The following is a 26,898-nucleotide window of genomic DNA, read 5'->3' as shown; positions in this document are numbered from 1 at the left end:
TAAAATCGAGCGCTTTCTGCGCAAAAAAGTGACCTCCACAAAAAAAATTAAAACCGGGCCCAAACAGGACCCAAAAATTGAATTTTAGAGAGGTTTTCCGCTTCTCCATTATAAACTCAATTTTCGCCCCCAAAATAAAGTCTAAAGGGGGGAAAATTTTAAATCGGGGTCAGGATTTGGAAGGAAAAATGAAAATTAAAATTGCCAAAAACCCATTTAATTTTTGTAAATTCATTAAATTTTTCATTTTACCCCAAAAAAGACCCTATTTCAAAAAATTTTTTCCGGGGGGGCTGTGCCCCCTAGCCCCCACCATTGGGGTCCGCCCCCTTACCCCTGCCATGCCAGGGGAAAGGTTTCCCACAGTTTGGCAAGTTCGCCGCCCACAGAAAACCCCCCCCCCACCCCCCCCCCCCCGAAATAAAAAATCCGGGCCAAACTTTCCCTTTACAAAAAAATATTTTGGCCCTCCTCAAAAATTTCCGGGCGTACTTAACGGTCAATATGTGTTTGGGGTTTCCTGGCCCGAAGGTTACGAAGGGTTGCCCGAGGAAAAAAAAAGCAAACTTAAGAAAAAATTCTCGGGAAAAAAAAAAAAGTTCCCCAAAACAAAATCGGGGCACCTATGATTTTGAAGTGATAAAAATTACCACTTTAAAAACAAACTTAAAAATTTAAATCAAACGATTGAAACTTTACAAAAAAAAATTTCGCCCAAAATTTTAAAAACCAGGCACCTACGGGCCTACAAATTTTTTTCCAAAAACCCATGCCCCGTCCAAAAATTTAAATTTTTAATGGGAAAGGAAAAAATTTGAATAATCCCACAGGGCTTGCCTTGAACTTCCGGTTTTTTTTCCCAAGAAAACAAAAACCCCAAATGTTTGGAAAATTTTCCCCTTATTTCGGAAAGGCCTATTTATGTCAAAACCTCTAGCAGAAATGAAACTTTTTTCATTTTAAATAGTCAAAAAACGAAAAAACAAGGTTTGAAAAATTTCTTTTTAAAAAAAATTACACATGTTTGGGAAAATAAATTAAAAAAAAATCCGGGGAAATGAAACCCTGATGACACGCCCCCAATTTTGGGGGCTCAAGTTTTCCCTTTTAAAACCCCCATACAAAAAATTTATATTGGATCATCAAAAACAAAGCTTTCTCTCTTTTTCCCCTTAAGGGAAAAAAATTGGGCCCCGGATGCGTGCTTTGGGCCATGGCACCTAGGGAAAACCTAACGTAACCAAATGCCTACTCGGGGGGAAACGTGTTTGGGAGGTTAACTTTTTGCCCGGGCTAAAACCATCAATTTTTAAGAAAAATTTAATAATGAAAAAATTGGAAAAAGGGGTTTTTTGTTTTAAACTGTAAAGCATCAAGGCACAACATTAAATTGACAAATCCCCATAGCACATAGTCATAAAAAAAAAAAAAAACCAAACCCCAAAAGGGGGGAAAAAAAGGAAATAAACCTTTGGGGCCCCCCATTCGCTATTTTTTAAATTTTTCCCAAACGAAAAATTTAAAATGATATTATTTATTAATAAAATTATTTTCACAACACAAGATAAAAAGAAATTAAATCATAAATCGAGTGGCCGAGTAGTTCGACTAAAACCCCAAAACCTTCCTCCAAAGACGCCCTACATATTTTGTACACAAAAAATTTTTTTGAAATTACTTAAACAAATTTTTTATTTACAATAAAAAAAATTTTTTTTTGTCAAAATTTCCCCTTTTTAAAAAATTAAACCCAATTAAATTGAACGGGGTTTTTTGCCCCCCCTTCCTTTGAAAGTCAAAACATCCTAAACATCCCAAATCTAAAAAGATAAGAAGGGGGAGTGTCATCACCGCTTTTTGGAACTTTCCCCAAAGCATTTCCATCTTGCTTCTTGATCCTTTCAGTAAGGGGTCGACATTACTCTCTTATAAAAAATTTCTCGTTACTGATCCGTGGGCCAAAAGGTGTTGATTATCTGCCCTCAAACCCTTTCCCTTTTGAAAAAAGGGTGGGACAGATGCCTTTACGGTTTTTCAGGACCCAGCCCCAGCGAACAGTTATACAACAACACGGGAAGTGCCCAAGAGTTTCTTTACAGCTTCAGTTTTCCCTACTCTCACGACTGAACAAAAACTATCCAACCGATTTTCTTGAGGTGTAAAGGCAACTTTGGGCTTTTGCCGTCTTTTAAACAAATATCTCTTTCGGGCCCCGAGCTTTAAATCCTAAAGCCCCGCCCTCTCGCCACTCTTCATCCCCCAAAATTTTTATTGCCCATGGCATCTTAAAGAAACCTGTATCGGGCCAAATACACTCTGAAAACCCCGGGCCCTTGTTTGGGAAAACAAAAAACCCTTTCCCCACCCTTTTAGAAATATCCCCGGGCAATCTCATTATCTTCCCCAGGCCCCTCCCCCTTTTTCACTCAGAACTCAGCTCGTCAGCATAGGCGGACTCTAAGGGGAAGCCTCTTTCAGAGACTGGGGGTTTTGGTCTAGGAATGAAAACACGGATCCCCGGCTCGGTTTGATTCGGGGCCCGGAAAGGGGTAAAATGTAAAAACTTTCCCTTTCCCAAGACGTCTCCCGGAAAGGGGCCAATTTTTAACCCAAAAATTCCCAAAATCAGATCGGGTTGGGACCGTCACCTGAGTTTTGTATTTTAAAAGGATCCCCTAAAACAAGGCAAATGTCGTCTCAAAGAGCTTCCTGCATAAAATGGGGGAGGTTGATGATGGCCCCGGGCCCGCGGAAGTATTAAACGCAGGGGTCGGGTCAATGTTGTTTTTAACTATACTCAACCGCGCCGGAAACCACTATTCAACATTCCCCCGGACCAAACCAGTCAGCAAAACGGCGCCCCTTGTTTGGGAAAAACCCCGGCCTCCCAAAGGGGTTCCAGTGTTCCAAAATAAAAGGGGGGAAAAGGGATTCTTTTAAAAGGGCTACGGGGGATATTAAACTTTTCCAAATTTCCTTTTAGAAAATGTGGGGGGCCGGGATAGACTTTTATCGGACCTGGGGGTTTTCCTGGCTTCTAAAGGGGTTTGTAGGATCCCTTCCCCAAATTTGTTTGGGATTATTTTTGGGGCCCTAAAAGGGGAAAATTTATGGGATCCAAACCCAACCCACGGGGAGGGGATATCCCACAGCTTTCTTAGCCATTTTTTTAAACCCGCCGGGGCCAAAAACGTTTCTCCCCGGATTTCAGTTTCCATAACAAAACCCAAACTTTTTCGGGTTTTTATGGGAAAAAGGGGGAGGTTTCCCAGGGGGGTCTATGAATGCGGGGAGGGGGGGTTTCCTTTTGGGCATTAAACTCATTAAAAAAGTATTTTTTTAATAGCTTTTTTGCTTTTTTTGAGTCAGAACCTAAGGTGTTTTTTTTTCCCCCGCGGGGCACCGGTGGACATTTTTATTTAAAACTTTTCCTCCTTTTCCCCCCCCCCCAAAACGGGGGCCCAAAGGCCCTTATTTCGCTTCAAAAAAAGGCATCTGGAAAAGTTTTGTCGGTGTTTGTTTGATAAAACCTTCTCCTAGGGCGATTAGAAAGTGGCCTCTTTTGAGGGGGATTTAAACCCTCTTTTTTGGGATGGTACTTTGAGTTTTTTTGATTCTTTTTCTGAGGTCACCCCGACGTTTAAACCCTGTGAGACAAAATTTCTTGCTAAGGGGGACTTTCCTCTCTGCTAAAAGTTTTAAACGAAGGGGGAAATCGCCCGCTGTACTAAAGGAGCCCCCGGGGGGCACTTTCCCAAACCAACCACCTGGACGGCAAAAATTTTACTCAAAAACCAAATACACCCAAAATTTTCAAAAATAAGCATTAAAGTTAAAACTCTACAAACCATATTATTTTTTAAGGAAAAAAAAAATTTTGATTTTAATATCAAAACATTAAGGCGTTTGGGACTTAAAACCCTTTTTTGTCCAAAACCGGGGGCCGCTTTTTGAAATGTTTTCACCCAATTTTTAAAAAACGTGCGACCACGGGTTTTTGGTCAATTTCACAAAATCCCGAAAAAAAGAGGGGAGTCTTTTTTAAACAGACTTTAAATTTTAGAAACGACATAAAATGGAATCAAAATTTGGGGGTTTAAAATTATTAAACAGTTTTTTTAAAACCCTTTGGGGTTCCAAACCCAGGGGAACAAATAAGCCCCCATGGGGAAATTTTGCCCTTTTTGTTTGGGGCCCATAAATTAAGGCAAACAAATTTTATCAACAAAAAAAGTTCCAAAAGGAAAATATTCCTTTTTCCGGGGCCCAATTAACCCGGGGTCCAACCAAAAAGTTTTTTAAGGGCCCGGGGCACAAAATCCCCTTCCAACGGGGCACCCCCCAAAGGGCCCGGGGGCTTTTAAAAACCCGCAAAAAAATTTTTTCGTTTCGAGCTGGGATATTGTTTTCAGTTTTCAATCTTGAAAAGGGTTTAAAAGGGGGATTTCCCCTGTGCCCTTTCTGATGTCTCATAATCTTCTTTTTGGGGTCCGTCCGTTAACGCCCCTTGACTTAAAAATTAAATCCGTTGGTGCTTTTTGGCCCTTTATTTCAATAAAAGAAAAACCGGTTATTTAAGGGGATCCCAGGAAACAATAGAAGGTACAAAGGGCGGGCGATTAAAAAAACCGAGACCATAATGAAAATATTTTTGAATTTTTGGGCTATGTTCCCAAATTTTTGGGTGCCCGGGAAATTTAAATTTGGGTTTTTCCCGAAGTCCCGGAAATTTTGTCTTTTGGGAGAACACTACTTTAAAAAATTAAAACTTTAGCGCCATTAAACTAAATGTTCTCTCCTAAGAATGTTACCTTTAATACCATTGAGGTTCCAACTTGAAATGTTCAAAGTCGAAGACATCGGCATAAGGAGAAGTAAGGTGAGCAAAGGTAGACTTCTAGCGAGCACGTCTGTTACAACTGCCATTCTGCTAGCGGGGGGCTTCACTCCATTCCATCCTGACTAAAATAAATGATATCAATTTAAAATATCGTTCTCAAATGCATGCAAAATAATACCGAGAATTAAATTGGTCGCTCGCTTTTCCTATTCATTCACGGCCCATGCCGTCTAGCTGGAACAATGTACGGAAGTACCGTTCAGCTTGAGCTAGACAACAAAGGCTCCACGGTCCACCTCGTAATATCGAGCGTGCTAAATCACTCTACAGTCGATCTTCGAAATTTTTCTAAAAGGGCCCCCGATAGTTAAGACCAATTTCAATCGACAATCGATAATATAACGTAGTATGACGTAATATAACGTAATATGGCTAGTAATAAAACTAAAAGGTAATATAACATATAGCGTCGTCAGTCGTAGCGTATAAACTATAACGTAATGCGTATAAACTGTAACGTAATTGAGGAGTTTGACGAGTGTAGGTTTGATTCGTAGTTTAATAACCCACCAAGACGCCTGCCGAGTTGGACTGAGGACTCGGCGACGATTTTGGATTGATACACGTTGTAACCCCCTTTTCGCACGCGTGCAAGAAAAATGTTATATACAATCATATGATAACGACACGTACGTGTGGCAAGTCTTGGACGGACGGACGGTTTCGGAATTGAACAAATATTTGATTTTACAAGTATCCCCCGTTCATATCAGGTTTAATAATTGCAATAATAAATCAAGCGAGTTTCACAAAGATCGAAAGAAATTTTGATTGCTGTCCCAATCACACCATAAAATGTGTTACGTTGCAATACCTGCAAATTTTGGTTAAATTTTGCCACGAAGCCGGTGAGAACTTATTTGACGATGTCAATTCATCTCAGCTCGGCGCGGCACAGTAGCGCATCTCGCATCGCGCTACAAGTGAAAACGAGCTAAATCATTATGTAACTGGTAACGTTGTGACCCCCATACCATGACCAGGCCATTGTCATTAATTACTTCGCGTCGTTTGCCCATGAGTAATGAGTATATCGGGCAGGCCTACAACGTATGCAGGCAACCAGTAACAAGTAAAAAAACCCCAGTGCAAGCTTAAATTAGTTGTTAGTGTTCATAAACATAATTAAAAATATGATTATATTTATATGATGGAATGACAGGCTGAGCGCTATTCAGTTTAAACTTGGATTATATATGCTTAAAACTAAAATTATAGCTAGTTATAAATGATATTTACGAGATATTTAACGTTTTTGATTTCTAATTTGATTGTTGGCGGGACGGAGTGAAAATAATTTATTCCACTCATGACTCAATGTTTAAAACATGAACAAATAGTTCTAGTTGTCGATGTTACACTTTGACGGATGTTACTCGTGTAAATTTCTTCGAAGTAGCGCGCGCCGCTTTCTTCTCAAAATGTTATAACCCGATGTTGTAGGTTTATAACCTACCAGGATTTGACCATTGTTAATGATCTGGCCCGGCGCACGCTACTTCGTAGCACTTGCCATCGGGCATTTCGAGAAGAAAGCGGCGCGCGCTACTTCGAAGAAATTTAGACGAGTAACATCCGTCAAACCAGGACGCGCGCCGAGTTGGACTCGTCGATATATGGAACAGATATTTTACGAGTATCACCCGTTTTACGAGTATCACCCGTTATATTAAGTAAAGGCCCGATGGCAAGTGCGCCGGGCCAGACCATTAACAATGGTCAATGTTCCACTTTGTTTCCGACGTTTCCAGCTATCAAATTATATGATTGATAACTGACCCACTTAAAAGAGCAAAAAAAATTGTATTTTTGATATTTAATAGAATGAAATTCGCCTTAAATATTGAAATTGAGCTAAAATTGATGCGTGCCGCGCCTAGTTTCCGTGGTCCGCCGCGCATATTTTGTATTTTAACCAACCTTTACCGTACTATCAAAATCGAGCGCTACATAGACAGCCGTTTGTGTTATCACTTGCTTTTAATTTTTGTAAATTCTCATATTAGATCCAAGCTGATTCAAATTATTTTGGAATTGGTTTGAAACTTTCATAGATAATATGTACAACACTGCAATCATTTTATTCAAAGAAATAACACCACAAAGTTCTAAGTAACACGTTAGGTAAAAAGTGTTTAAAAAATAGTTATTGTATGAGTACTACATGCATGGTTATGTTTTCAATTGTACTTTTGAAACGCTGTTCGGCCCATCATCTCATTGATGTAGCTGGGCCGGTGTAGGGGATGCATGCAAATTGCAAAGTCATAAAAAGTTGAACAAGTTTTTAAGAATATTTGATACCAAATTATGGCACTAGTTAGTAGTTATAATGTGTAACTTCGGTTTCAGCAGAACTAGGTTAAATATTGTAGCTTCCTAGCAAGTTGTCAACTTTCTGGAGATGGGCAATGCATCGATGGATGATACAACTCTAAATTTCTTGCACAGGTGCAGAATATCATTTTGAAGTTAACATTCCTCAGGAAGCTGAAGGTGGTACCAAATTGATTTTTTTGCAATTTTTGGTGTGGCACCCTTCCAGGAAGAGGATGCCGGGGAAGTTGATCAACAGGTGGAATGAGGAGGAATTGCCGAGAGGATGGCAACCAGAAATATTGAGCTTAAACAACACAAGGATTTAGGATAGGCACTAGGTCACTCTGGTTTGGTTCAGTTCCTTGGGCAAAAAACGGTTTTTTGATGATGGGTCACCGCCCACCATGTTTGATACCTAGTGCAGTGTCATCTTGGTGTGTCTGAGAACATTTTTCGACCAGTCTTCCTGATTCAGTCTGGTAACTTTGTCATCAATCAGGTGTTTGATATAGATGGAACTAGAGTAATTTGTAGGCGGACAATTGCAAACAAATTCAATAGTTACTTTACATCTTTAGCTAGTAATTTAAATGAGAAGGTTTTGTCCGAGAACCAACTGTCTATCCAACCAATGCAATCATTTGTTGAGTTTATGTCGAAATCAGTCAACAGTTCAATACATCTAGAAGAAACTCATCCTGAGGAGATTCTTGAAATAATTCAAGAATTCGTTAACGGAAAAGCCAGTGATATACCAATAGCAGTTATCAAGAAACCGGCTCATCTCTTATCCAACATATTAGCAAATTTGTATAATACATGTATTCAAAAAGGCACGTTCCCATCCATATTCAAAATAGGCAAAGTAACTCCTATCCATAAAAAAGATAATAAAGAAAATATTGAAAATTATAGACCTGTGTCAATATTGCCAATCTTTGGTAAAATATTTGAAAAAATAATATACAAACGGCTTTATACCTTTTTCACTGCTAATGACATTCTCAGTAATGAACAATTTGGTTTTCGAAAAGGCCACTCAACCTCACATGCACTCCACAAATCAGTTCATTCAATCACAACATCAACATCCAGTGGTAATCATGTTCTAGGAATCTTTATTGACCTAAGCAAAGCTTTTGATACTCTTGACCATGGCATTCTCCTGAGGAAACTGGAAAATTATGGGGTTAGAGGTCTAGCTCTAGGACTTCTAAAAAGCTATTTATCCGATAGATCACAGTATGTTTCATTTCTCAACACTACATCAGAGACTATGAATGTAAAATATGGAGTTCCCCAAGGTTCCATACTAGGCCCTCTACTTTTCTTATTATATTGAACGACATAATAAACTGTTACAAAGGCGATGAATGCAAATTTGTGCTCTATGCTGATGACACAAATATATTTATCACTGGACCGTCCAAAGAAGCAACATACTTGAAGGCCAATAAAGTTCTTGATTTCGTATGCAAATTCATGAGAGTAAATCTCTTACATATAAATATGTCTAAATGCTGCTACATACATTTTCTACCTGCATACGAATCTGATGAAACCTGCGCCAGGGTTAGGCCGTATGCCAATGAACATGACAAATCACAAGGAATATTTATAAATGGACACAAAATTGTCAAGGTTAGCAACACCAAATTTCTTGGTGTAGTAATTGATGAAAAACTTAGCTGGGGCCCACATATAGAATATCTAAGAAAAAAAATTAGATCCACTACAGGAGCACTTAACAGGATTAAACATTCAGTCCAGGGGAACACTACCAAAAAATATACTCTGCATTATGGAATCACATCTTGCTTACGGAATAAGTGTTTGGGGCTCAGCTCTCAAAGACCAACCAAACGATAAGCTGTTCATAACTCAGAAACGTTGTATAAGAATCCTTTTTGGAGACCTAAATGCATACCTCGACAAACATGCCACTTGTGCACGAGCCAGACCTTATACAAAACAGAGGTTAGGAGCTGCTTTTTTCGAAAAAGAGCACACCAAGCCCATTTTTAATCGACTAAAATTGCTTACTGTTCAAAACTTGTACAAATACCACTGTATATCTGAGATATTTCGAATTATGAAATTTCGCACTCCATACTCGTTGTATTGTACTATAGACTCATCAAAACGTGATACAAGCAATGTCATAATCCTCCCAAGAAAAACCAACACTTTTCTTTATATAGCCTCCAAATTGTGGAATAGCATACATAAACGGATTCTAAATGAGAATGGGGAAATCCTCACTACTTCTGTAGCTTTGGTTAAATTACGCTGTAAAAGTATCATCCTGGGATCTCAATCCATCAACAATAATAACACCTGGACTTACCACAACTTTCACATCGCCCCTCACTCAATCACAGACCAAACCATTTCATCACTCACTCACCAAATTGCCGACCCAATATCTATTGAAGTGGCGAAAATTTTCTAGACAAATGATATTTCAATATTATTGCTGCAGCAGATACAAATACCAACATTATTATATTCCCAAACGTTTGAACCTTTAAATTAACTAGGAAAGTCAATCCTCAACTTGACTTTTACTGTTTTAAACAGATATGATGATATTAACTTAATTTATTATTATTATTATTTATTATTTTTTACATACTCCTTCTTAGTGTGGTGACTTGGGGTCCATAAATATAACAATACAAGCTGATAAACCAAAAAGAACAACTGGGTAGGTAGGTAGCCCTGTGGGTGCGTAAACTTTACGGTCTGCTCTCTCCAAGATCAGCCTGCTTCTCCATTTTACCGTGAAGCCTAATTTCTAGTTTTTATAAAATATACAATGCAAGTGCAGGTTTACTAATCTTAATCTACTTAACAACTCAATAGCCCAAGTCACCATACCCGTAGTATATTCCATGGTAATAGAAGAGCTTTAAAGTTTTTCAAATTGTTGCTATAATTGATTTAAATAAAAATTTGTTGTTTTCTTGAAAATTTGTTGTTTTCTTGATATAAGATTGTGTTAATTGACGATGTCAATTCATCTCAGCTTGGCGCGGCACAGTAGCGCATCTCGCAGATCTGTTGCTGTGAGCAGTGGCGTAACGAAGGGCCCCGCTGACCCCGCTGTGCAGGGGGGCGCCGTCTTAGGGGGGCGCCAAATCGTCGTTTGAATGTGGGACAATTTCGAAAACTTAACTAAAGTACTAGCAAAACTGCACGTTTTGCTCTAGATACACACTTTTTTAGAGATTTTACCGGCGTATCCTCTAAAATCACCTAATTTGTTCAATTTTAGGGAGGAACACCAAATGGGGAGGGGGCGCCAACAGGGGGGGCGCCTTTTCGGCAGGGGGGCGCCAACAGGCAACGTTACGCCACTGGCTGTGAGAAGCCTTATTGAGTGCGCGGCGCAGCACAGTAACGCATCGCGCTACAAAGATTGTGGTGTGGAACACCTCTTTGTGGATTCACTGGTTGTGCCAAGCTTAGCCAGTTCACCTGCTTTCTCATTTCCTACAATCCGGTCTTTGCTGCTTTTCATCGGATCTCCAGAGTATTTGTGGTTCTGAGAGCATCAAGGAAATAACTTGTACAGTATAACACTGATTTATCTCAGACTTTGGGGGAGAATCAGGGTTTGTGGTAAATCGGGGCACAGTAAATCAACGTTTTACTCATACTTCTTTAGAGGAGAGAGCGTGCATAAAGGCTATAAGTCCATATGATTATGTGAATGTTGGTATAAGTTGAGAGGTGTTTGCAAGCTTCTATGATTGCTGTATATCAGACAGTGCAAGGCAGGAAGCTTGGATAAATTTCCCTCTAGAGTAAGCCCCGCTTCCTGAGTTTGTGCATCCTGGATGCACCTCAAGCCTAAACATATCGTCTATTTAAAAATACTTAATAGATAAATAAACTGTGATTAAGAAGAAGTCAGATTAAGTTTTATTTGTTATACCTGTTACAATTTAATAATTCGAACTATTGTCAAAGAAGTAATGTCATGACAATTCAATCATTGTTAAATGTATCGAAAATACAAAATCTTACACTAGATCTTTACGTAGCATGAGTGGAGAAGAAAATGTCACAGTTAAAGATGGTCCTCCCCAGATAGATCCCTTGGACCGATCAGGTAACTTTGTTAATATGATAATTAATATGTTCGCTGATTGAATGATACCTGATTTATTATGCCAGGCTGACAAATGGCACTTCATTATTGGTTTCTCACACAGACCCTGATCGGTGTTATTTCAACAAATCATGATTACAGGGGGTGTTGAAGATGAAGAAGAAACAACTTCAGCATTAGGTCCTAAACCTTCGGACAAAGCAATCCCTAGAATCCCATCAATACGTCCATCAACTCCTGACAGGGGAACACCATCAGAGGATTTGGAAGAGCACCTAGGCCCTGATGATAGTGCCTCACAAACTGGCCTGGACAGGTATGGGACATAGGTTAGGTCTCTTGAAAATTGAACAACTGATTAAAGCTCATCTAATAATTTTTTGTGCTGTTTATGGTATTTTTATGTAGCTTTATTTGAAATAAAACCCAAAACTCACTAGGGCCCAGTTACTGGAGAAATACCAGGTTGCCCTGAACGAGCGGGACAAGATATTGAATCAAAACAGTCAGTGTCAGCACAAAATCGCTGAACATTTCCGTAAGAAGAAGGGAGCAGATGAGAGACAGGAGGTGGAGAAAAGTGTAACAGATCAAGAGCAGAGGTATTTTTTTGGAAGTTTAAACTCGTACTCATCCATTTTTACTTTGAACGATAAAAATTCATATTTCTATTTCAAAATTTATATATTGGCGATTTCGCAATTGCAATTGGATTAAATGGAAATAAACTCTGACTAAAACGTCTGTCATGAAATGTAACAGAATGTAACATAAGATAACCAAGTATCTGCCAGGTACATGAAGTGTCTACAAGCTCTAGACGAACTAGAATTGGAGAACGAGTTAACTCAGAAAGAAGCAGACTCGAGAAGTAACGAAGAGAAGGAGAAAATGGAGGAGAAGAAGAATTTAGTGGACGAGATGACTGCTCAGTATTTCGAGTTTAAGAAAGGAGTCGCCAAACAAGCTGTTAACAGCAGGTAGGAAATATAGCTTGTTTTATCCTTAAGGCTTGGGTTAATACTCTTTAATGAGTTGTGACCTGGCCTACATTCGACCAAGATTGTATTATATATTGTATTATTATAATATGCATCATTCGAAGTATATGTATCAATCGAATTATTTGTATCATTCATATAATATTTGTTAACGAAAACTGATGAAAATGATGCCCCTTTTGCCCATTTATTCCTAAACTTTTGGTCAAATAGGCTTGGCCTCCCCAACCGCTCATCAAGTTTTTCGTTACAGGTCAGGAAAACCTCTTGCACTGAAAGACATAGAACAGTACATTGCAAATGAGAAGAAGAAAGAGGAAGAGGTGATAGCTGTTAGATTGGAGAATATCAAGCTCATTAACAAGGTATTTATACTATCTACATGGCATTTTCGTGGTTATTCCTTTTTAGATTATATTAGATATTTAATATTCTTTTTTTTGTCCAAATTTTGCTTTATTTTGACGAAGTTTTTTTGGTGATCAGTCACGGTCCAAAACAGAAGTATACTAACAACAATTGAAATTCTTGCATTAATTTTGAAATCGATCAACATACTGTAATCTAGATCCATGTACAGTTTTAATATTGCAAAGACTTCAATGGAAGTAACTCTCAGAAAATGAAAAGGTTACATTTTAAACTGGCTCATAAGTCAAAATATTCAAAAATCCAGCTAAAAGTATAATACATAATTGAATAGAAATGTTATAGGCAAGACACGCACATTAAAACTAGCTGTAATAATATGTTGAGGTTAACAGATCTGCAGTTGTTGACTGGTTATATCTGTTGCAGACACTTTAACTGGACCATCTGAAAATGTCACTGTTAACATTCTCTAGTACATAATATAATATCAAAGTGGTTAGTGGTACAAATCTACATATAAACCGAAAAAGAATCTTTAAGAAGCGTATCAGAAGAAGACTTTGATTATTTGAAGTTGAAATAAATCAGGTTTATAACACTTTATCCTATTATTCTACCACATGATGTATCTAATATGTTCAAACTTCAATATTACTTGGAATAGATCAAATAAATTATATCGACTAACTAATCTTAATGAAGACCCCCCCCCCCCCCCGGCCCCCTTAACTCACCTTCAACTAATACTGACATTCTCTAACCATTCGCTAACGTCAGTTAGTGCTCAAAAGAATCCGCTCTAAAAGGGAGAATAGTTTATTCTATCAATGATTCAATAAGTCGGGTTGAAAAGGTCGTTAATACTATATCATGTGTATTACATCAATGGTGTCTGACCTCTTATTTTCAAAATACAGTAAACCCCGATTTACCGCACGTTGATAAACTGCGCCCTGATTTAATGCAAAGTGCAGACCCTGTTATACACAGTGACAATTTTCTTCCCCCAAATAAGAACTAAACATAAAAATGTGAACAATCAAAACCCCGATTTACCGCCAGCCCTGATTTACTGTGGCCTTCTCCTTTTCCCCAAACTTCACAGTAAATTGGGGTGTTACTGTATTAACTAAACGTCATTTTAAGGTGCTCAGAATGGATGGAAAGTTTTTTTCTCATTACGGCTTGAGCAATTAGATGTTTAAGATTATTTAATTTTGCATCATAAAATAAAACTTACTCTTTTGCTTCGAGGAGACTAAAGCCGTGTCCGATTTTACTGAAATTTAAGATTTTATGTTTTTAATTTGTTCGTTTCGGCTGACAATTTAAATTTAAGGCAAGCTATAAGATACAAAATTCAATCCTTTTTTATGTTTCCTCCGCGTGGGGACAGTTGGATGCGTGGATTGAAATGTAAACGAGTTTTATTTCGTACACTTATTCTTAATATTAAGGTTACAGTACTTGTAAAGTATAAAGTGTAAAGAGGAAAACTACTTACTCTCCCTCCGAATTATCTAGAGCAGGAAATCCCTTCGTGATATCCCTACAATAAATTAATTAAACATAATTATAATTTATAAATAATTTATAAATAAATATAGTTATATAATTTATAATTGATTAATCAACATGATTATAACTCATAAATTATTGTAGTAGGTTATTACCTCTTTTTTAAGAGAAAAATTAGTTAGATTACTGATAAGAAACTTTTTTAAATGTATAAAATCGGCTCACTCTTCCTTGTTGGTAAGATCAAGTCCATGACCTATGTTCCTGAAAATATTATATACCTCAAACTTGGTGCTTAAATGATATTTTATTTTTTAAACTTTAAAAAAGTAACCTCGTTGATTTATTTATAATCCTATAAGATACACTATAAGGTTCATTACAAGGTAATGTTATGAAATACATTATAAAGTACATTATGAAGTACATTATAAGGTACATTATGAAGTACATTATGAAGTACATTATAAGGTACATTACTTACTCTTCTTCACTATCCGTCAGCAGAGAAAAGCCGTGTCCGATACTATTCACGCTGTGAAATTTTGCGTATTATCATAGTCAAATTACATTATTGATAAACCTAGCAGAATTTACTCAATATTTCAGACGAAAGAATAAAATATTAATTATTAATATTGATTAATTAATTGGAGCTGATTATTACCTTCTACTGGATACAAAGACAACCAAACACAAAACACTCAATGTTATTCTCCACATCACGATATAAATTCTCTAGAATCTTCACAAAAACAAACTACCTCTACCTTTACTTGAACTGACTTAGGAAACTTACTGTTCTAATTTGAGTTAGATGACTCGCTAATTGGGGTTAGATAATTAGATAATTGAGGTTAGATGAGAACACTCTACCGGGTTTTCTTTTCCACCTTAGTTCCTATCGGTTGAATGCGCTCGTTAAATCTGATGTAATAACGCGCATTTTACCGGTATTTTCAATAAGGAGTACAAGTCTGTGAAGCGGTCTCTGAAAACCGCCGATAAAACACTAATTGTCTTTTTAAGAGCTGTGACTTGATTCCCGTTTTGATGATATGAGAAGTCTGTAAAACCCGGAAGTGAGACGGTCGGTTGTTTGGGATGATGTTCATTGAGTGTGATAAGATACTCAGTGGGAACAAAGTTACCGGGCAACTTTACCTAATTTGGACTTTTATAGACTGGTTAGCTTGGGAAAATAAGTATTAACCCAATCAGCCACCTAGTTAACTTCCAAACAACAACTCCGCCCAATCGTCGTTATAATTCAGTTATAATATGGGCTGGGCGAAGTTGTCGTTTTGGGATGCCCTATTAACTGTGTGGGAACTAGGTCAAATTGGGTGAAGTTGTTGGTCAGTGGTCACCCAAAGTGGGTGATGTTCACCTGTTAAAACTTAAACCGTGCTCATCTCACATATATTACAACCTTCCCCGATAATATATGCTTTGTTCACATATTATGAATAATATTCATTGAATATAAGCATTAGGCAAGGTTACTAACACTCCTCAACAAGGTTACTAACACTCCTCAACAAGATTACTAAAACTCCTCACCAAGGTTACTAATACTCCTAGGCAAGGTTACTAACACTCCTCAACAAAGTTACTAACACTCCTCAACAAGGTTACTAAAACTCCTCACCACACAGCTGAAGAAGAGGGAGACACAGTTGAAGCAGAAAGAGGAGCTAGCAGACGGTCTCCACCTGATAGACTTTGAACAGCTGAAGATAGAGAACCAGACTTACAATGAGAAGATTGAGGAGCGAAACGAGGAGTTGCTCAAGTTGAGAAAGAAGATCACTACGACTGTACAGGTTATATCGCCAACTAGTTACTTACTTGCTACTTACTGGTTACTTACTGGCTACTAGATTGTTATAAACTGGTTACTAGACAGTTACTTGATAGTTACAAACTGATACTTATCAATTACTTGACTATGAAAAACTGATTATGACAATATACTCGAGTCGAATTGAAGTTCAGCTGCCTGTATACAACTCACCAGGTTTTAGTGACTCAGTTTTATTCAGGTGTTGACCCACGTTAAAGAAAAGTTACAGTTTGTACAGGGCGAGAACGCTGGCCAAAGAGAGAACCTCAAACTTGTAGAGTATGATGTAAGATTGTAAGATTGTAAGATTGTAAGATTGTAAGATTGTAAGATTGTAAGTTTGTAAGATTGTAAGATTGTAAGATTGTAAGATTGTAAGATTGTAAGATTGTAATTTTGATAACAATTATAAAACACAACAACAACAAACTTGCTAATCCTGCATGTTTAACTTGGTGAATAATATGAAATTACACATTAGTTTTAACCATCGCATATCATGATTCATGCAGCATCAGCACTAAAACCTAGTTAATACAAAGTAAGTACAAACCACTGAAAACAACTTCTGTAACCACAGGTGGCAAAAAAGAGAGATATCCTGTCCCGGACGAAACAAGCACGTGACTCACTCCGTATAGATAACGTGAAGTTGAGAAAGAAGTGCGGTTTAATTGGACAGGAAGCTCTGTTACGGGATCTAGAGGTGGGCTCACTACTTTTTAGTATATGTTATTTTATCTGGTAATTATTTTACCAGACAAAAATTACCATTATTAGTCGTGATATAAATTTGAAAATACGAAACTCGTCGAGATGGAAAAAAACCATGCATCCTTTCAACATTAAATTGAGCAATTCCATGATAAGAAAGTAGCCTGTTTTTCATTACAATGTAAAAACTACAGGTGAGAAAGGACGACACAGAGAGTCTAAACACGTCAATAGAAAACCTGCAGACAAAACACATGGAACTGTTAATGCAGGTAGACGGAGTACGACAGAAAGTGGACGCTGCTAAAGTAAACGCTATCTAGCTTCCCTCACAGAGTGATAATAAGATCACGTGGGTGATAACAAGATCACGTGGATGATAATAAGATCACCTAGTAACTGTCGCATAGTAACCGTCACCTAGTAACAAGATCATGTGATGTGTACCAGTGTTCTAACAGTCTGGAAACTGGGTCTTCTTCTTCTTCCTCTGAGATGGTTTTTGTGATAACTGGAGATTTGAGATGTACTGGAATACTTGTGGATAATTGAAGATATTATGTAATTTCCTGTTATTTACTGGTTTTTGTTCTTTATTCAGATTATGTTATAGTTAGCATGATATAATGCGACGGGCCTGACAAAACTAACATGTTCAGTTATTACTTTCGTTCAAATACAGAAACTGCCTTTTGTTTTTTAGAACGTAATCGATACAAAACAAAGCTTACAAGAGCCACTGAATCGTTAAAACAGAGTCGTTTCACAGCTTTCTATTTCTGGAAAATAACGCACTGAGTGCTTTTCAATATTCACGCAGTTATAATAGCATATTTTCCCCAAATCTACCGAGTAGCTTGCAGTTATTCATTGAGAATCAAGTTTTAGAATTGAGCTCTGAGGTTAGCGTGCGATATAAATGTTAAAAGATGCTTGATGTGCATGAAGATTTTATTTAATAACTTTTTTAAACCGTTGTTTTACTTATCACCTTGCTACAGAGGAATTTTAACTGGTATTTGCGTCAAAGTATCTCTTACCAGATCACTGATCATGATGCTCAGTCCTGCATAGTTGGAATTGCTTTCGCCAAAATTACGTAAATTCAGCCTCCCCTCCGGACGCCCACATTCTCAATCTTGTCACAATCACAACACAAATCACGCATAATCCTCCGCATAACCTCCACATAACGTCACTGCGGGATTATCTGATAGGCGGTGCATCACGTGACACACAATGCACAGTTAAAAACAGTGTATAGAAATAGTTGCAGCACAGAAAGAAGAGAGCTGTGTTGTTAGTAGTTATCTTACTTCTCTCTGTCTTATCTCACTGTTACTTTTGTTCGTGTGTGTGTTGACCAGTTTTATAACTGATATAATTCCAGCTTACCCGCCAACTTAAACCAAACTTCGATAAACTCAAGATAAGATAAGAGGACGCTATATGAAGTGTCTGTTACTTGGAGATAAGGGATGCGGGAAGAACAGTCTAGCTCTTACTTTTCTGCTGGGAAGATGCCCTGATATAATACCTTCCAACTCCTTCAACAGGTCACAATCTCAGAATCTGCAGCCGTTAAAGTTTTACGTTTTCAGTTTTAAGTGAAACAAGTGGGGAAACTAGACAAGGTTATTTGAGCTCTGACATTAGTTCTATTTATAATCTTAGTTAACATATTCCACTATTTAACTGTCTCTGTAACAATACCCTATCCCCACAGTTACACTAAGTGTTTTGACGGAGTCATAGTGGAGGTACAGGTATCATGTAGAATAAACCCAAACAACGCTGCTCAGTGCTCTCAGAACTTCAGCGAGGTACCTTTCTCTCATTTATTGAACTTTTGTACGGCTCTGTGCAGTCAAGTTAAGTTTGTTTGGTCACGTGTTAAGCTAATAAACTATCTAGCCGTTATATATTACACTAGTATAGCCAAATATAGGTGCGGTAATTACGTCAAGAAAATGTCAAAATAACTAACCACAGTATAATCGCAGCTGGATGCAATTCTCCTATGCTTCGCCGTGAACGATCCTTGCACATTCGACAGTGTGCAACAGTACTGGTTCCACGTGGTGCGCGAGCACGCCGCGCACGCACAGTTCTTCTTGGTGGGGTTAAAGAGCGACACACTGCCCTACGTGGAATTGTCTCCTAGCACCATACTGAGGACTCCTAGTGTGCTGCTGAGGACTCCTACAATGACTTCTATAAAGAATGCTATCAATGGGACATTGGCTCGTAAGTACTGTATTTGTTAACAGCGTGTTATATTTTATTCTTCTTTTACGTTCCACAGTCTTCTTGTCACTTAAAAAAGCGGTCCCAACTTTACTTCTTAAATGGTTTAAAATTTAGTTGGAACAGCTGGATATAGCTGTAAAATGCATAATCGTCTGTCTGGTGCGAGGACGCAAGTTAAAAGAAGCATGGTTAAGTAGTCCACTTTGTACAAGGCCAAGGTACTTTGTTTTTAAACGGTATTCAAGGTACCGCCCTGATATTTTGGTACCGTCTGTTCACCAGATACCCTCCAGAGCGTTTTTGTAAACTTTTCTAGAGCACATGTTTCAATTTTTCTTAACCGAGTAAAGTTTAACGATTATATTAGTGAAGGAGCGTCACTCATCAATACGTGCCGACACAGTTTGTCACATAATCTAAGTCTCGTGATGTTCATGAGGTATGAAAATCACCCCTATCTTTGTTTTCAAACTGATTTTTTGTGGAACTTGACTTTGAGATAGCATTATTATTTTACTAATTACATAATTTTACCAATATTATGGTCAAATATTCGGCCACGGTCCTTGGTTTATCATACAGCTGTTATATAAAAATACATAAAACAATCAGGCTGAAACTTTACCTCCCCTTACTAAACAGAGATAGAGATAGAACATCAACTTAATCAAGTTGCACAGTTAAGTTGTGACAATCTTGTACCAGAAAAACTAAAACTAGTTTCTAAATGCGTGAATACTGAATAGGTATCTATAGAATAACAGAATGAGGGCTAAAATACATCTACTAATTGCCAAATAATCATTCGTTGAACCAAGCCACTAAAATGAAGAAAACTTTGAAGAGTATCTTATCGTCCATCTCAAAACCAGAGCTGCAAAATTGTACGTCCTTCAGTTAAAAGAGCAGATCACTTGCATATCTGCTGAGGGTCATTACAGGACGAGTAACGTCTAGAATACTTCTGTAATTTCCTCCACGCCTTCCCGCATTTAGATTTCCAGGCTTCTTTCGTCGTCTTTCCTGGCTCACATGGTTGGAAATCTGGGTATTTTCCCTCCTGGAAACATTTGCCGGGCTTAAATAAAAGCTTGTGGTACCGCTTACAATTCGGGGCGGCTCCAGGAGTGGGGGTAGTTGAAGCCAGTACAGCAGGCAGAATCAACAGGAGAACCAAGAAAACTTTCATCCTAGTAGTACAACGTTTAAGGACAAATTCAATAAACGGTTTGGAAAAAATCGATCATGATCGTAATCGATTCAAATTTGATCATAAATATTATATTTAAAAAAAGCGAATGTTAGTCAATATTTTTCCAATAATGATATCTGAGGGTCGTAATGGTTCGAATATTTTCAATATTGAATCCACAAAACGGAAAAAGATCTAGACCTAAACGATCAGTGTTGATGATTGTATTGAATAACCCAAGCCTCTCTAAGACCGCCCTGCTAAAAAACATGGCTAACAGGACCAAAACCTTTTAAAATCTTGGCTCTTTGTCAGAAATCCTCCACATAATTATAACCTGGTTTAGGTGTTTATAATAACCTGGTGCACCAGACCCAGCCCTTTGTGCGAACCCTTAGCGAGGTTTGAGATATTTAATACAAGCAGTGTTTGCTTTTTTTCATACGAATTCAGCAAAAACTGTCGATTTATGTAGACCAACATCGAATAAAACGAATTTGTTCCGTTTTCGATTCATCTTTGATCGATGCGATGTTTGAAATATCGACCGAGACTAAACAAATAAACAATTAATCTATCGCTGGGTCGATATTGATTTACCGTTTAAGTGATCATTAAAGTTAAACGAACTTGAATAAATAGATTTCGTTGATTAGCACCTCATTCGAGTCCTTATGTGAGCAGAAGTTGATGTATTGAGACACCTTTATGTGAGGACTGTGTCCTCTCTGTTGATCACATGTGAGGTCTAGACGAGAACGGTGGGTCGGCTATATTATATTACTTAATAAATGTATTCAATTGCAGTTGTGAAAATAGAACTTAAATTACCGTTAATTTAAGTGTCCGACGCCTCTTGGAAACATGTCAGTTTCCTAAAATAGTCTCAATATTATTAGTAAAGGCTACTGGTAAGTAGTAGTTAAATAGTCGTTAGTTACTTACTCCTGAAAGTAAGGGTGTTTAGTTAGAAAAAGTCTGGTGGAGGTATTGGAGCACGTTTTGGAGAGTTGAAGAACATTTTCAATTATATGTTTTAAATTAATTCCAGATGCAGCAATTTCAAAACATACAGTCGAATTAAATGTAAAACACTTTAAACACAACGTAATTACCACAAAACCGATCAAAATGTCGCTCGCAAATCTTTGCACGGGCACGTGCGTTTAACAACCCTCGTTACCATGGTAATTATGCAACCTTTTGCTTTTTACCTACTTTGCACGTGGGCGGTCTTACAGACATTCTACAGACAGAAATAATTCTTTGAATTAAAATAGTCTAGAAAACCCGTGGACACACGGAGGAAGCTAATAATATTCTTTGGTAGTCACTTTTTATAGCATCAACAAATATCCGTCACAACCGAAGATACAGCCGATTAAAATGTAGCTTGCACTGAACATGACGTAACTACCACAAAACCGATCAAAATGTCGTTCGCAAATATTTGCACGTGCGCTTTTGAATACCGTTACCATGGTTACTAACCAACTTCTTATTTCTCATATAATTTGCACGTGGGCAGTCGTACATTATACATACAGAAATAATTCTTTGAATTATAATATAGACTAGAAAACCCGTGGTCACAGGGAGGAAGCTAATAATACTATTTTTTTTAGTAAGTTTAAATCGTGTCAAAACATATCCTACACAACCGAAGATACATCCGATTAAAATGTTGCTCGCACTAAACATATCGTCATATCAACAAAACCGATAAAAATGTCGTTTTAACAATCTTTGCACGTGCAAGTGCGTGTAACAACCCTCGTTACCATGGTTACTTTGCAACCTTTTGCTTTTTACCTAGTTTGCACGTGGGCGGTCGTACAGTGTACAGTGTACAAACAAAGATAATTCTCCGAATTATAATATAGATATGTACAATATATATAATATATAATTAGTCGTTGTTGCATGGTTCTGCAGAAAGTGCTCAACTGACAATTAGCAGGAGCATAATATTTCAAACAAGTGAAAATACTCGAAATAGGTGAGCAGGTGACTCGTTTCATAGAATCTAGAACAATACCAATCATTGGTGCATAGTTATACACACAACTATCTACTGTCTTTTTGTGACTCGCTCCATTCTTGGTTTAATCAGGGAGACCTCCAATCGTAGCTTTCTATTTGTCTTCACCCTTATGAACAGCACTTAATCTTGGCGATTGAATTGCGTTCGATCACAGTCCTCACTCCTCATAAACCCCCGCTACCATTTCACTGGTAGCAGGGGTTTGGGGTGTTGCCTTGTGGTTTGGGGTGTTGCCTTGTGGTTTGGGGTGTTGCCTTGTGGTTTGGGGTGTTGTGGTATGTCAGACAGTTTTACTGGGGGCTATTTTGAGTTAAACAAGGGTTTGCGCTTGTTAATGTTATAACACTTAAAAGTTTAGTTCATTAAGATTGGGGAGGGGAAAGGGTTTTACTTTTTATCGGCTTATACTAACGTGAACGTTGAAAATACGATCCAAACAGAAACCCTTGAATCATGATTAAAGTAATGCGATGACTTTTCCACCAGATCTTAAAAAGAGGGAGTGACACGCCCACTCTGCATGTGTTCGAAAATATTTTACGAAACTTTCTGTACATCTAATATCTAAGTTTGACCCATATCTCTAACCCCTGCCCCGATGGCCGATATTCTTCTCAATTCTGACGAAAATTGCGTGAGCTATTCAAGAGTTGCGTGTTGGAACTTTGGAAGTGAATTCTGGGCCGGTTGTAGTATTACTTAAATTAGCTGATATCTAATCTATTGCACTGTAGTGAGTACGGGTTTGTCATAAACCCATTTGAAAGGTTTATGTCGTTTGGGAGAGGGGAGTGTCACGAGATGGACGCAAAATTGAGAAAAGTTTTAAACAGCTAATCCATCCAGCATTCTGTGTACCATCTCCACTCTTTCGCAATCACCTATAAACCTATAATAACTAAATAAAAGCCTTCGGACATTAATTTAAAAGACGAAAGTCAGCACTTTCTTAAATTTTAAAATAGTTTAAGTTTAGTAAGTTTCTAGTACTATAATAGTCTGTTATTGTTAAAGTGACTAACACCGTGTTTTATTTTTTCTTCATTTAATTGTTGTCTCTTTGTGTCTCTTTGTGTTTCAGTTCAACTCTTTGTGTTTCATAGAGAGTCTTTGTACTGTGCTGCATTGTACTGGGGCGCTGCACTTGTTTAACCTTTGGATCTACTTAATTTTACCATAACCCATAATTGGGTAGAGTGGACCGCTGCCGGTGTCTCTCTTTCCCAAACAAAAGTAAATGATGTCATGGCTTACGAATTGTAATAAGTTTCGATTTCGGTTGCTTTCTGGTCGATACCTTGTATTTCGGGATAAGAGCGGTAGTCGATTTGGTCAACATCTAGACGCTCTGCAAAATTTCAGATCTCTAACTCAATTTTAACATGGTTTTTAAGGCACCTGAATATGGCGATTGCCAGAACTGTGATTATACTTCATTACTAAGCAATTCCTTGGCTTACTGGTATGTACATTCCATAGATTTTCTATTGTCGTTTTGGTCTGGAGATGTTTGAATCAATTTTCTCAATTTCTCAATTTCTCAATAGATTGCTTAAGTTGAGGCTTCTTTTGTGCATTCTTAGCTTTATCCAGGCCATGTGGTCTTGATATCTATTGTGTGGAATAGCGTTATTTAATCTTGTTCTTCATGACATGCCAAAATCGTAAGGCAAAAATGATTTTGAAGCACAGCGATCGCACATTCATTTCCAGGCACAATCGTATTATGTTTCTCATACAATTCTTTTCGTTACTTCTTTATCATCTGATTTTAACCCGACCAATATATCACACACTAGAGAAATGAAGAGCCAGCTGTTTCTACCCATGCTATTCAGCACATGTTTTCTCCTCCTGGATCCCGGGAGAGCAGCAAAGTCAGCTTCAAGTTCCTCAGAACAATGCTGGAACATGAACTGTCTACACCAGAACAGCTCCATGCGCTGTAACCGTCCCTCCTTAAAGTGTGTCGAAAGAACCAGCAAAGAGGGTGTCCTGGCAATACGCTGTGAGCCCAGTGGTGGTAGTCAGCCTAAACCTGATGTAATCTGTCCCAGCAGCTTCTTCAAGATTTGCCAGTGTCATACAAGTGATAATGGAAACGCGTTGTGTGATTGTAACATGCCTAACGGCGCAAAGATCTCCATTGTGCTTCTGAGTTTGTTTGGTGCAGGAGTGTTGATCATTTTTCTGGCCATTATCAGATGGTTTTTGAGGAAGAAATGTAAGGTTGAAGAGAGAATGAAGAAACTGGCTGCTTCTAGTTCTGAGGGGGACAGAAAGTTATTTTCCATTGAGGAGAAGCCAGTTTCAGGGCAAAGACCTCGCATATCAACTACTGGTGTCCCAGTTTCGGGGCAAAGACCTCGCATATCAACTACTGGTGTCCCAGTTTCGGGGCAAAAACCTCGCATATCAACTGCAGGTGTGCCAGTTTCGGGGCAAAGACCTCGCATATCAACTGCAGGTGTGCCAGTTTCGGGGCAAAGACCTCGCATATCAACTACTGGTGTCCCAGTTTCGGGGCAAAAACCTCGCATATCAACTGCAGGTGTCCCAGTTTCAGGACAAAGACCTCGCATATCAACTACTGGTGTCCCAGTTTCAGGGCAAAGACCTCGCATATCAACTGCAGGTGTGCCAGTTTCAGGGCAAAGACCTCGCATATCAACTGCAGGTGTGCCAGTTTCGGGGCAAAGACCTCGCATATCAACTGCAGGTGTGCCAGTTTCGGGGCAAAGACCTCGCATATCAACTGCAGGTGTGCCAGTTTTGGGGCAAAGACCTCGCATATGAATTATGAACTGGTACAGAGAACGGAGTGCGCCAACCTTGAAACTCGACTGGGAGTAAGAGGCAGGGGGACTACGCCCCCGGGCATCAGCTGGAAGTATGGAATCTGAAGAACGCAGGTCTCGTATTTCTAATAGTGGTATGGAGGGAAATGTATTGACACCTAGGGTATCTCCAGTCAGTACGGACTGTTATGAATTTGTCCCCCTTTCATGGCGTTCTACTTTAACTATTACCGAATCCGTCCTGCAAAGCGAGCTTTCTTAGGAACTTTTGTAATAAAATGTACAGTTTCGATAGAAACGTCCTGCTGTTACCACAATTATTTACCAGCTATATCACTTTTGTCGTTTCAAAAGATATAATATTAATCTAAACATTCAAATCTGAATAGAAATATATAGGGCAATAATTTACTGAAATTAGATTTTCATTTTGGTCGTGCTGAGATCTCCATATTTGACACCTATAATATTTCTAAATAAGTCACCCAATGAACTTGATAACAATAATACAGTACAAAAACATTATATCTCTGTAACACTGAGAGATTGAAATAATGTTACACAGAAAATGACAGTGAGATATCTCAGGAACCCCAGTTGCTCCACCCACTGATCTCAACCCGACCCCTGAGGCTGATAACAGATCTTGCAACGAGCTCAGCATCCACGGAGACACCTCCACACGCCCTGACACCTCCGCCCGCCCCGGAACATCAGTACGCGCGGACACGCCGTATCCACGTGGAGATAACGTTATCACCCACGAGCTGGGACACAATCTGGCTCAGCAGCTGGGCTGTGTGGAGTATATTGAGTGTACTGTTAAAGAGGAGTATGATGGTCCTTATCATGTTGAGAGTTTATTCACCAAGGTCGTTAATAAGACACGTAAAGCGGACTATGATAAGATTAACAAGGTTGAGAGTCAAATTTGTGTGATTTTGTAATTTATCATTTGATCTTAGTTGAAAAGGGAAAAAATTAGTTGGTAGCTTGATTTTGACTGAGTTCTTACAAAATTATTCGCACTGAATGTGTTCAGTATTGTTATTTTGAAATGATGTGGAAAAGGCGTTTACTGTTAAATCTAAATCAATAGTTTTGTAAAATATCTGACAATTGACAAGTTTCGGTCATGCTGGTTGTATTAATTAATTGTTACACTATGAAAATTTCACTACACATTAGTGAACTCCTCAGAAAAGTTATTTCTTTTGTACTAATACATAAAGATAATCTCAATAATCAGCCACAATCTTGTCCACTAAATCCATCGACCAATTTACGGTATATTTGAACAAATTACCAATTAGCGTCCTAATAACCGCGCTCTTGACCAACCTGAAACATTAGAAATAGACCGTCCTAAATTCCCAATAATCGCCTCACCCCTTCTAGCAACAGGATCTGTTGACTCCACATTATCCGGACCCACTAACTGTCCATACCTCACCAGATCCCTCAACATTCTTCTAATTCCAGAGTTCCTACAGCAGATAACAAGAGGATTGTATGCCACAAGGAGCGACTGCATTAACACTGACTCTACGAACTGGAGGTAGAAGTACCAGTACCTCCACTCAGTATCCTCCCCCGGTGGGATGGGAGCGTTCTGAAACCTTGTGATGGTCTGAACTATAATGGAAACCACACACCATCCCACATTTCCCAGGTTCATTATCAAGATCATCATGATGCTCCTCTTCTTTATCTCTGACACTTGCAGTCCGTTATCAGTCTTCAGATACACCAACGTTAGGATAGAGAACACTACTGATAACCCAATCTTGAAGAAGAACGGTCCTATGAACAGTATTATTCTGATGT

At 38.4% G+C, this 26,898-nt stretch overlaps 2 protein-coding genes across 2 annotated transcripts in view; both read left to right on the top strand.

Moving 5' to 3' along the window:
• LOC134820601 (coiled-coil domain-containing protein 96-like) overlaps positions 1-17,759 on the top strand; it is a 63,037-nt gene extending 45,278 nt beyond the window's left edge. Inside the window, exons 2-10 of the mRNA XM_063831093.1 lie at positions 11,267-11,336; positions 11,478-11,652; positions 11,777-11,938; positions 12,131-12,316; positions 12,591-12,702; positions 15,886-16,053; positions 16,273-16,359; positions 16,654-16,779; positions 16,982-17,759. Coding sequence (XP_063687163.1) covers positions 11,270-11,336; positions 11,478-11,652; positions 11,777-11,938; positions 12,131-12,316; positions 12,591-12,702; positions 15,886-16,053; positions 16,273-16,359; positions 16,654-16,779; positions 16,982-17,110 — 1,212 coding nt within the window. The 5' untranslated portion in view covers positions 11,267-11,269 and the 3' untranslated portion in view covers positions 17,111-17,759. The remainder of the gene's footprint in view (positions 1-11,266; positions 11,337-11,477; positions 11,653-11,776; positions 11,939-12,130; positions 12,317-12,590; positions 12,703-15,885; positions 16,054-16,272; positions 16,360-16,653; positions 16,780-16,981) is intronic.
• A 300-nt stretch (positions 17,760-18,059) lies between these two features.
• LOC134820608 (uncharacterized) lies at positions 18,060-26,210 on the top strand. The gene is made up of 4 exons (XM_063831104.1): positions 18,060-18,343; positions 18,514-18,610; positions 18,791-19,034; positions 25,660-26,210. Exons 1-4 carry the CDS (start codon positions 18,237-18,239, stop codon positions 26,016-26,018), a joined length of 807 nt encoding a protein of 268 aa, XP_063687174.1. The 5' UTR covers positions 18,060-18,236; the 3' UTR covers positions 26,019-26,210.
• The last annotated feature ends 688 nt before the right edge of the window (positions 26,211-26,898 follow it).

The sequence above is a fragment of the Bolinopsis microptera genome, chromosome 9 (assembly GCF_026151205.1).
Source record: "Bolinopsis microptera isolate Bmic1 chromosome 9, MBARI_Bmic_1.0, whole genome shotgun sequence".
NCBI classification, from domain to species: domain Eukaryota; kingdom Metazoa; phylum Ctenophora; class Tentaculata; order Lobata; family Bolinopsidae; genus Bolinopsis; species Bolinopsis microptera.
Note: the sequence above shows the minus strand (reverse complement) of the source record. Positions and strands in the feature narration are given on the sequence as shown.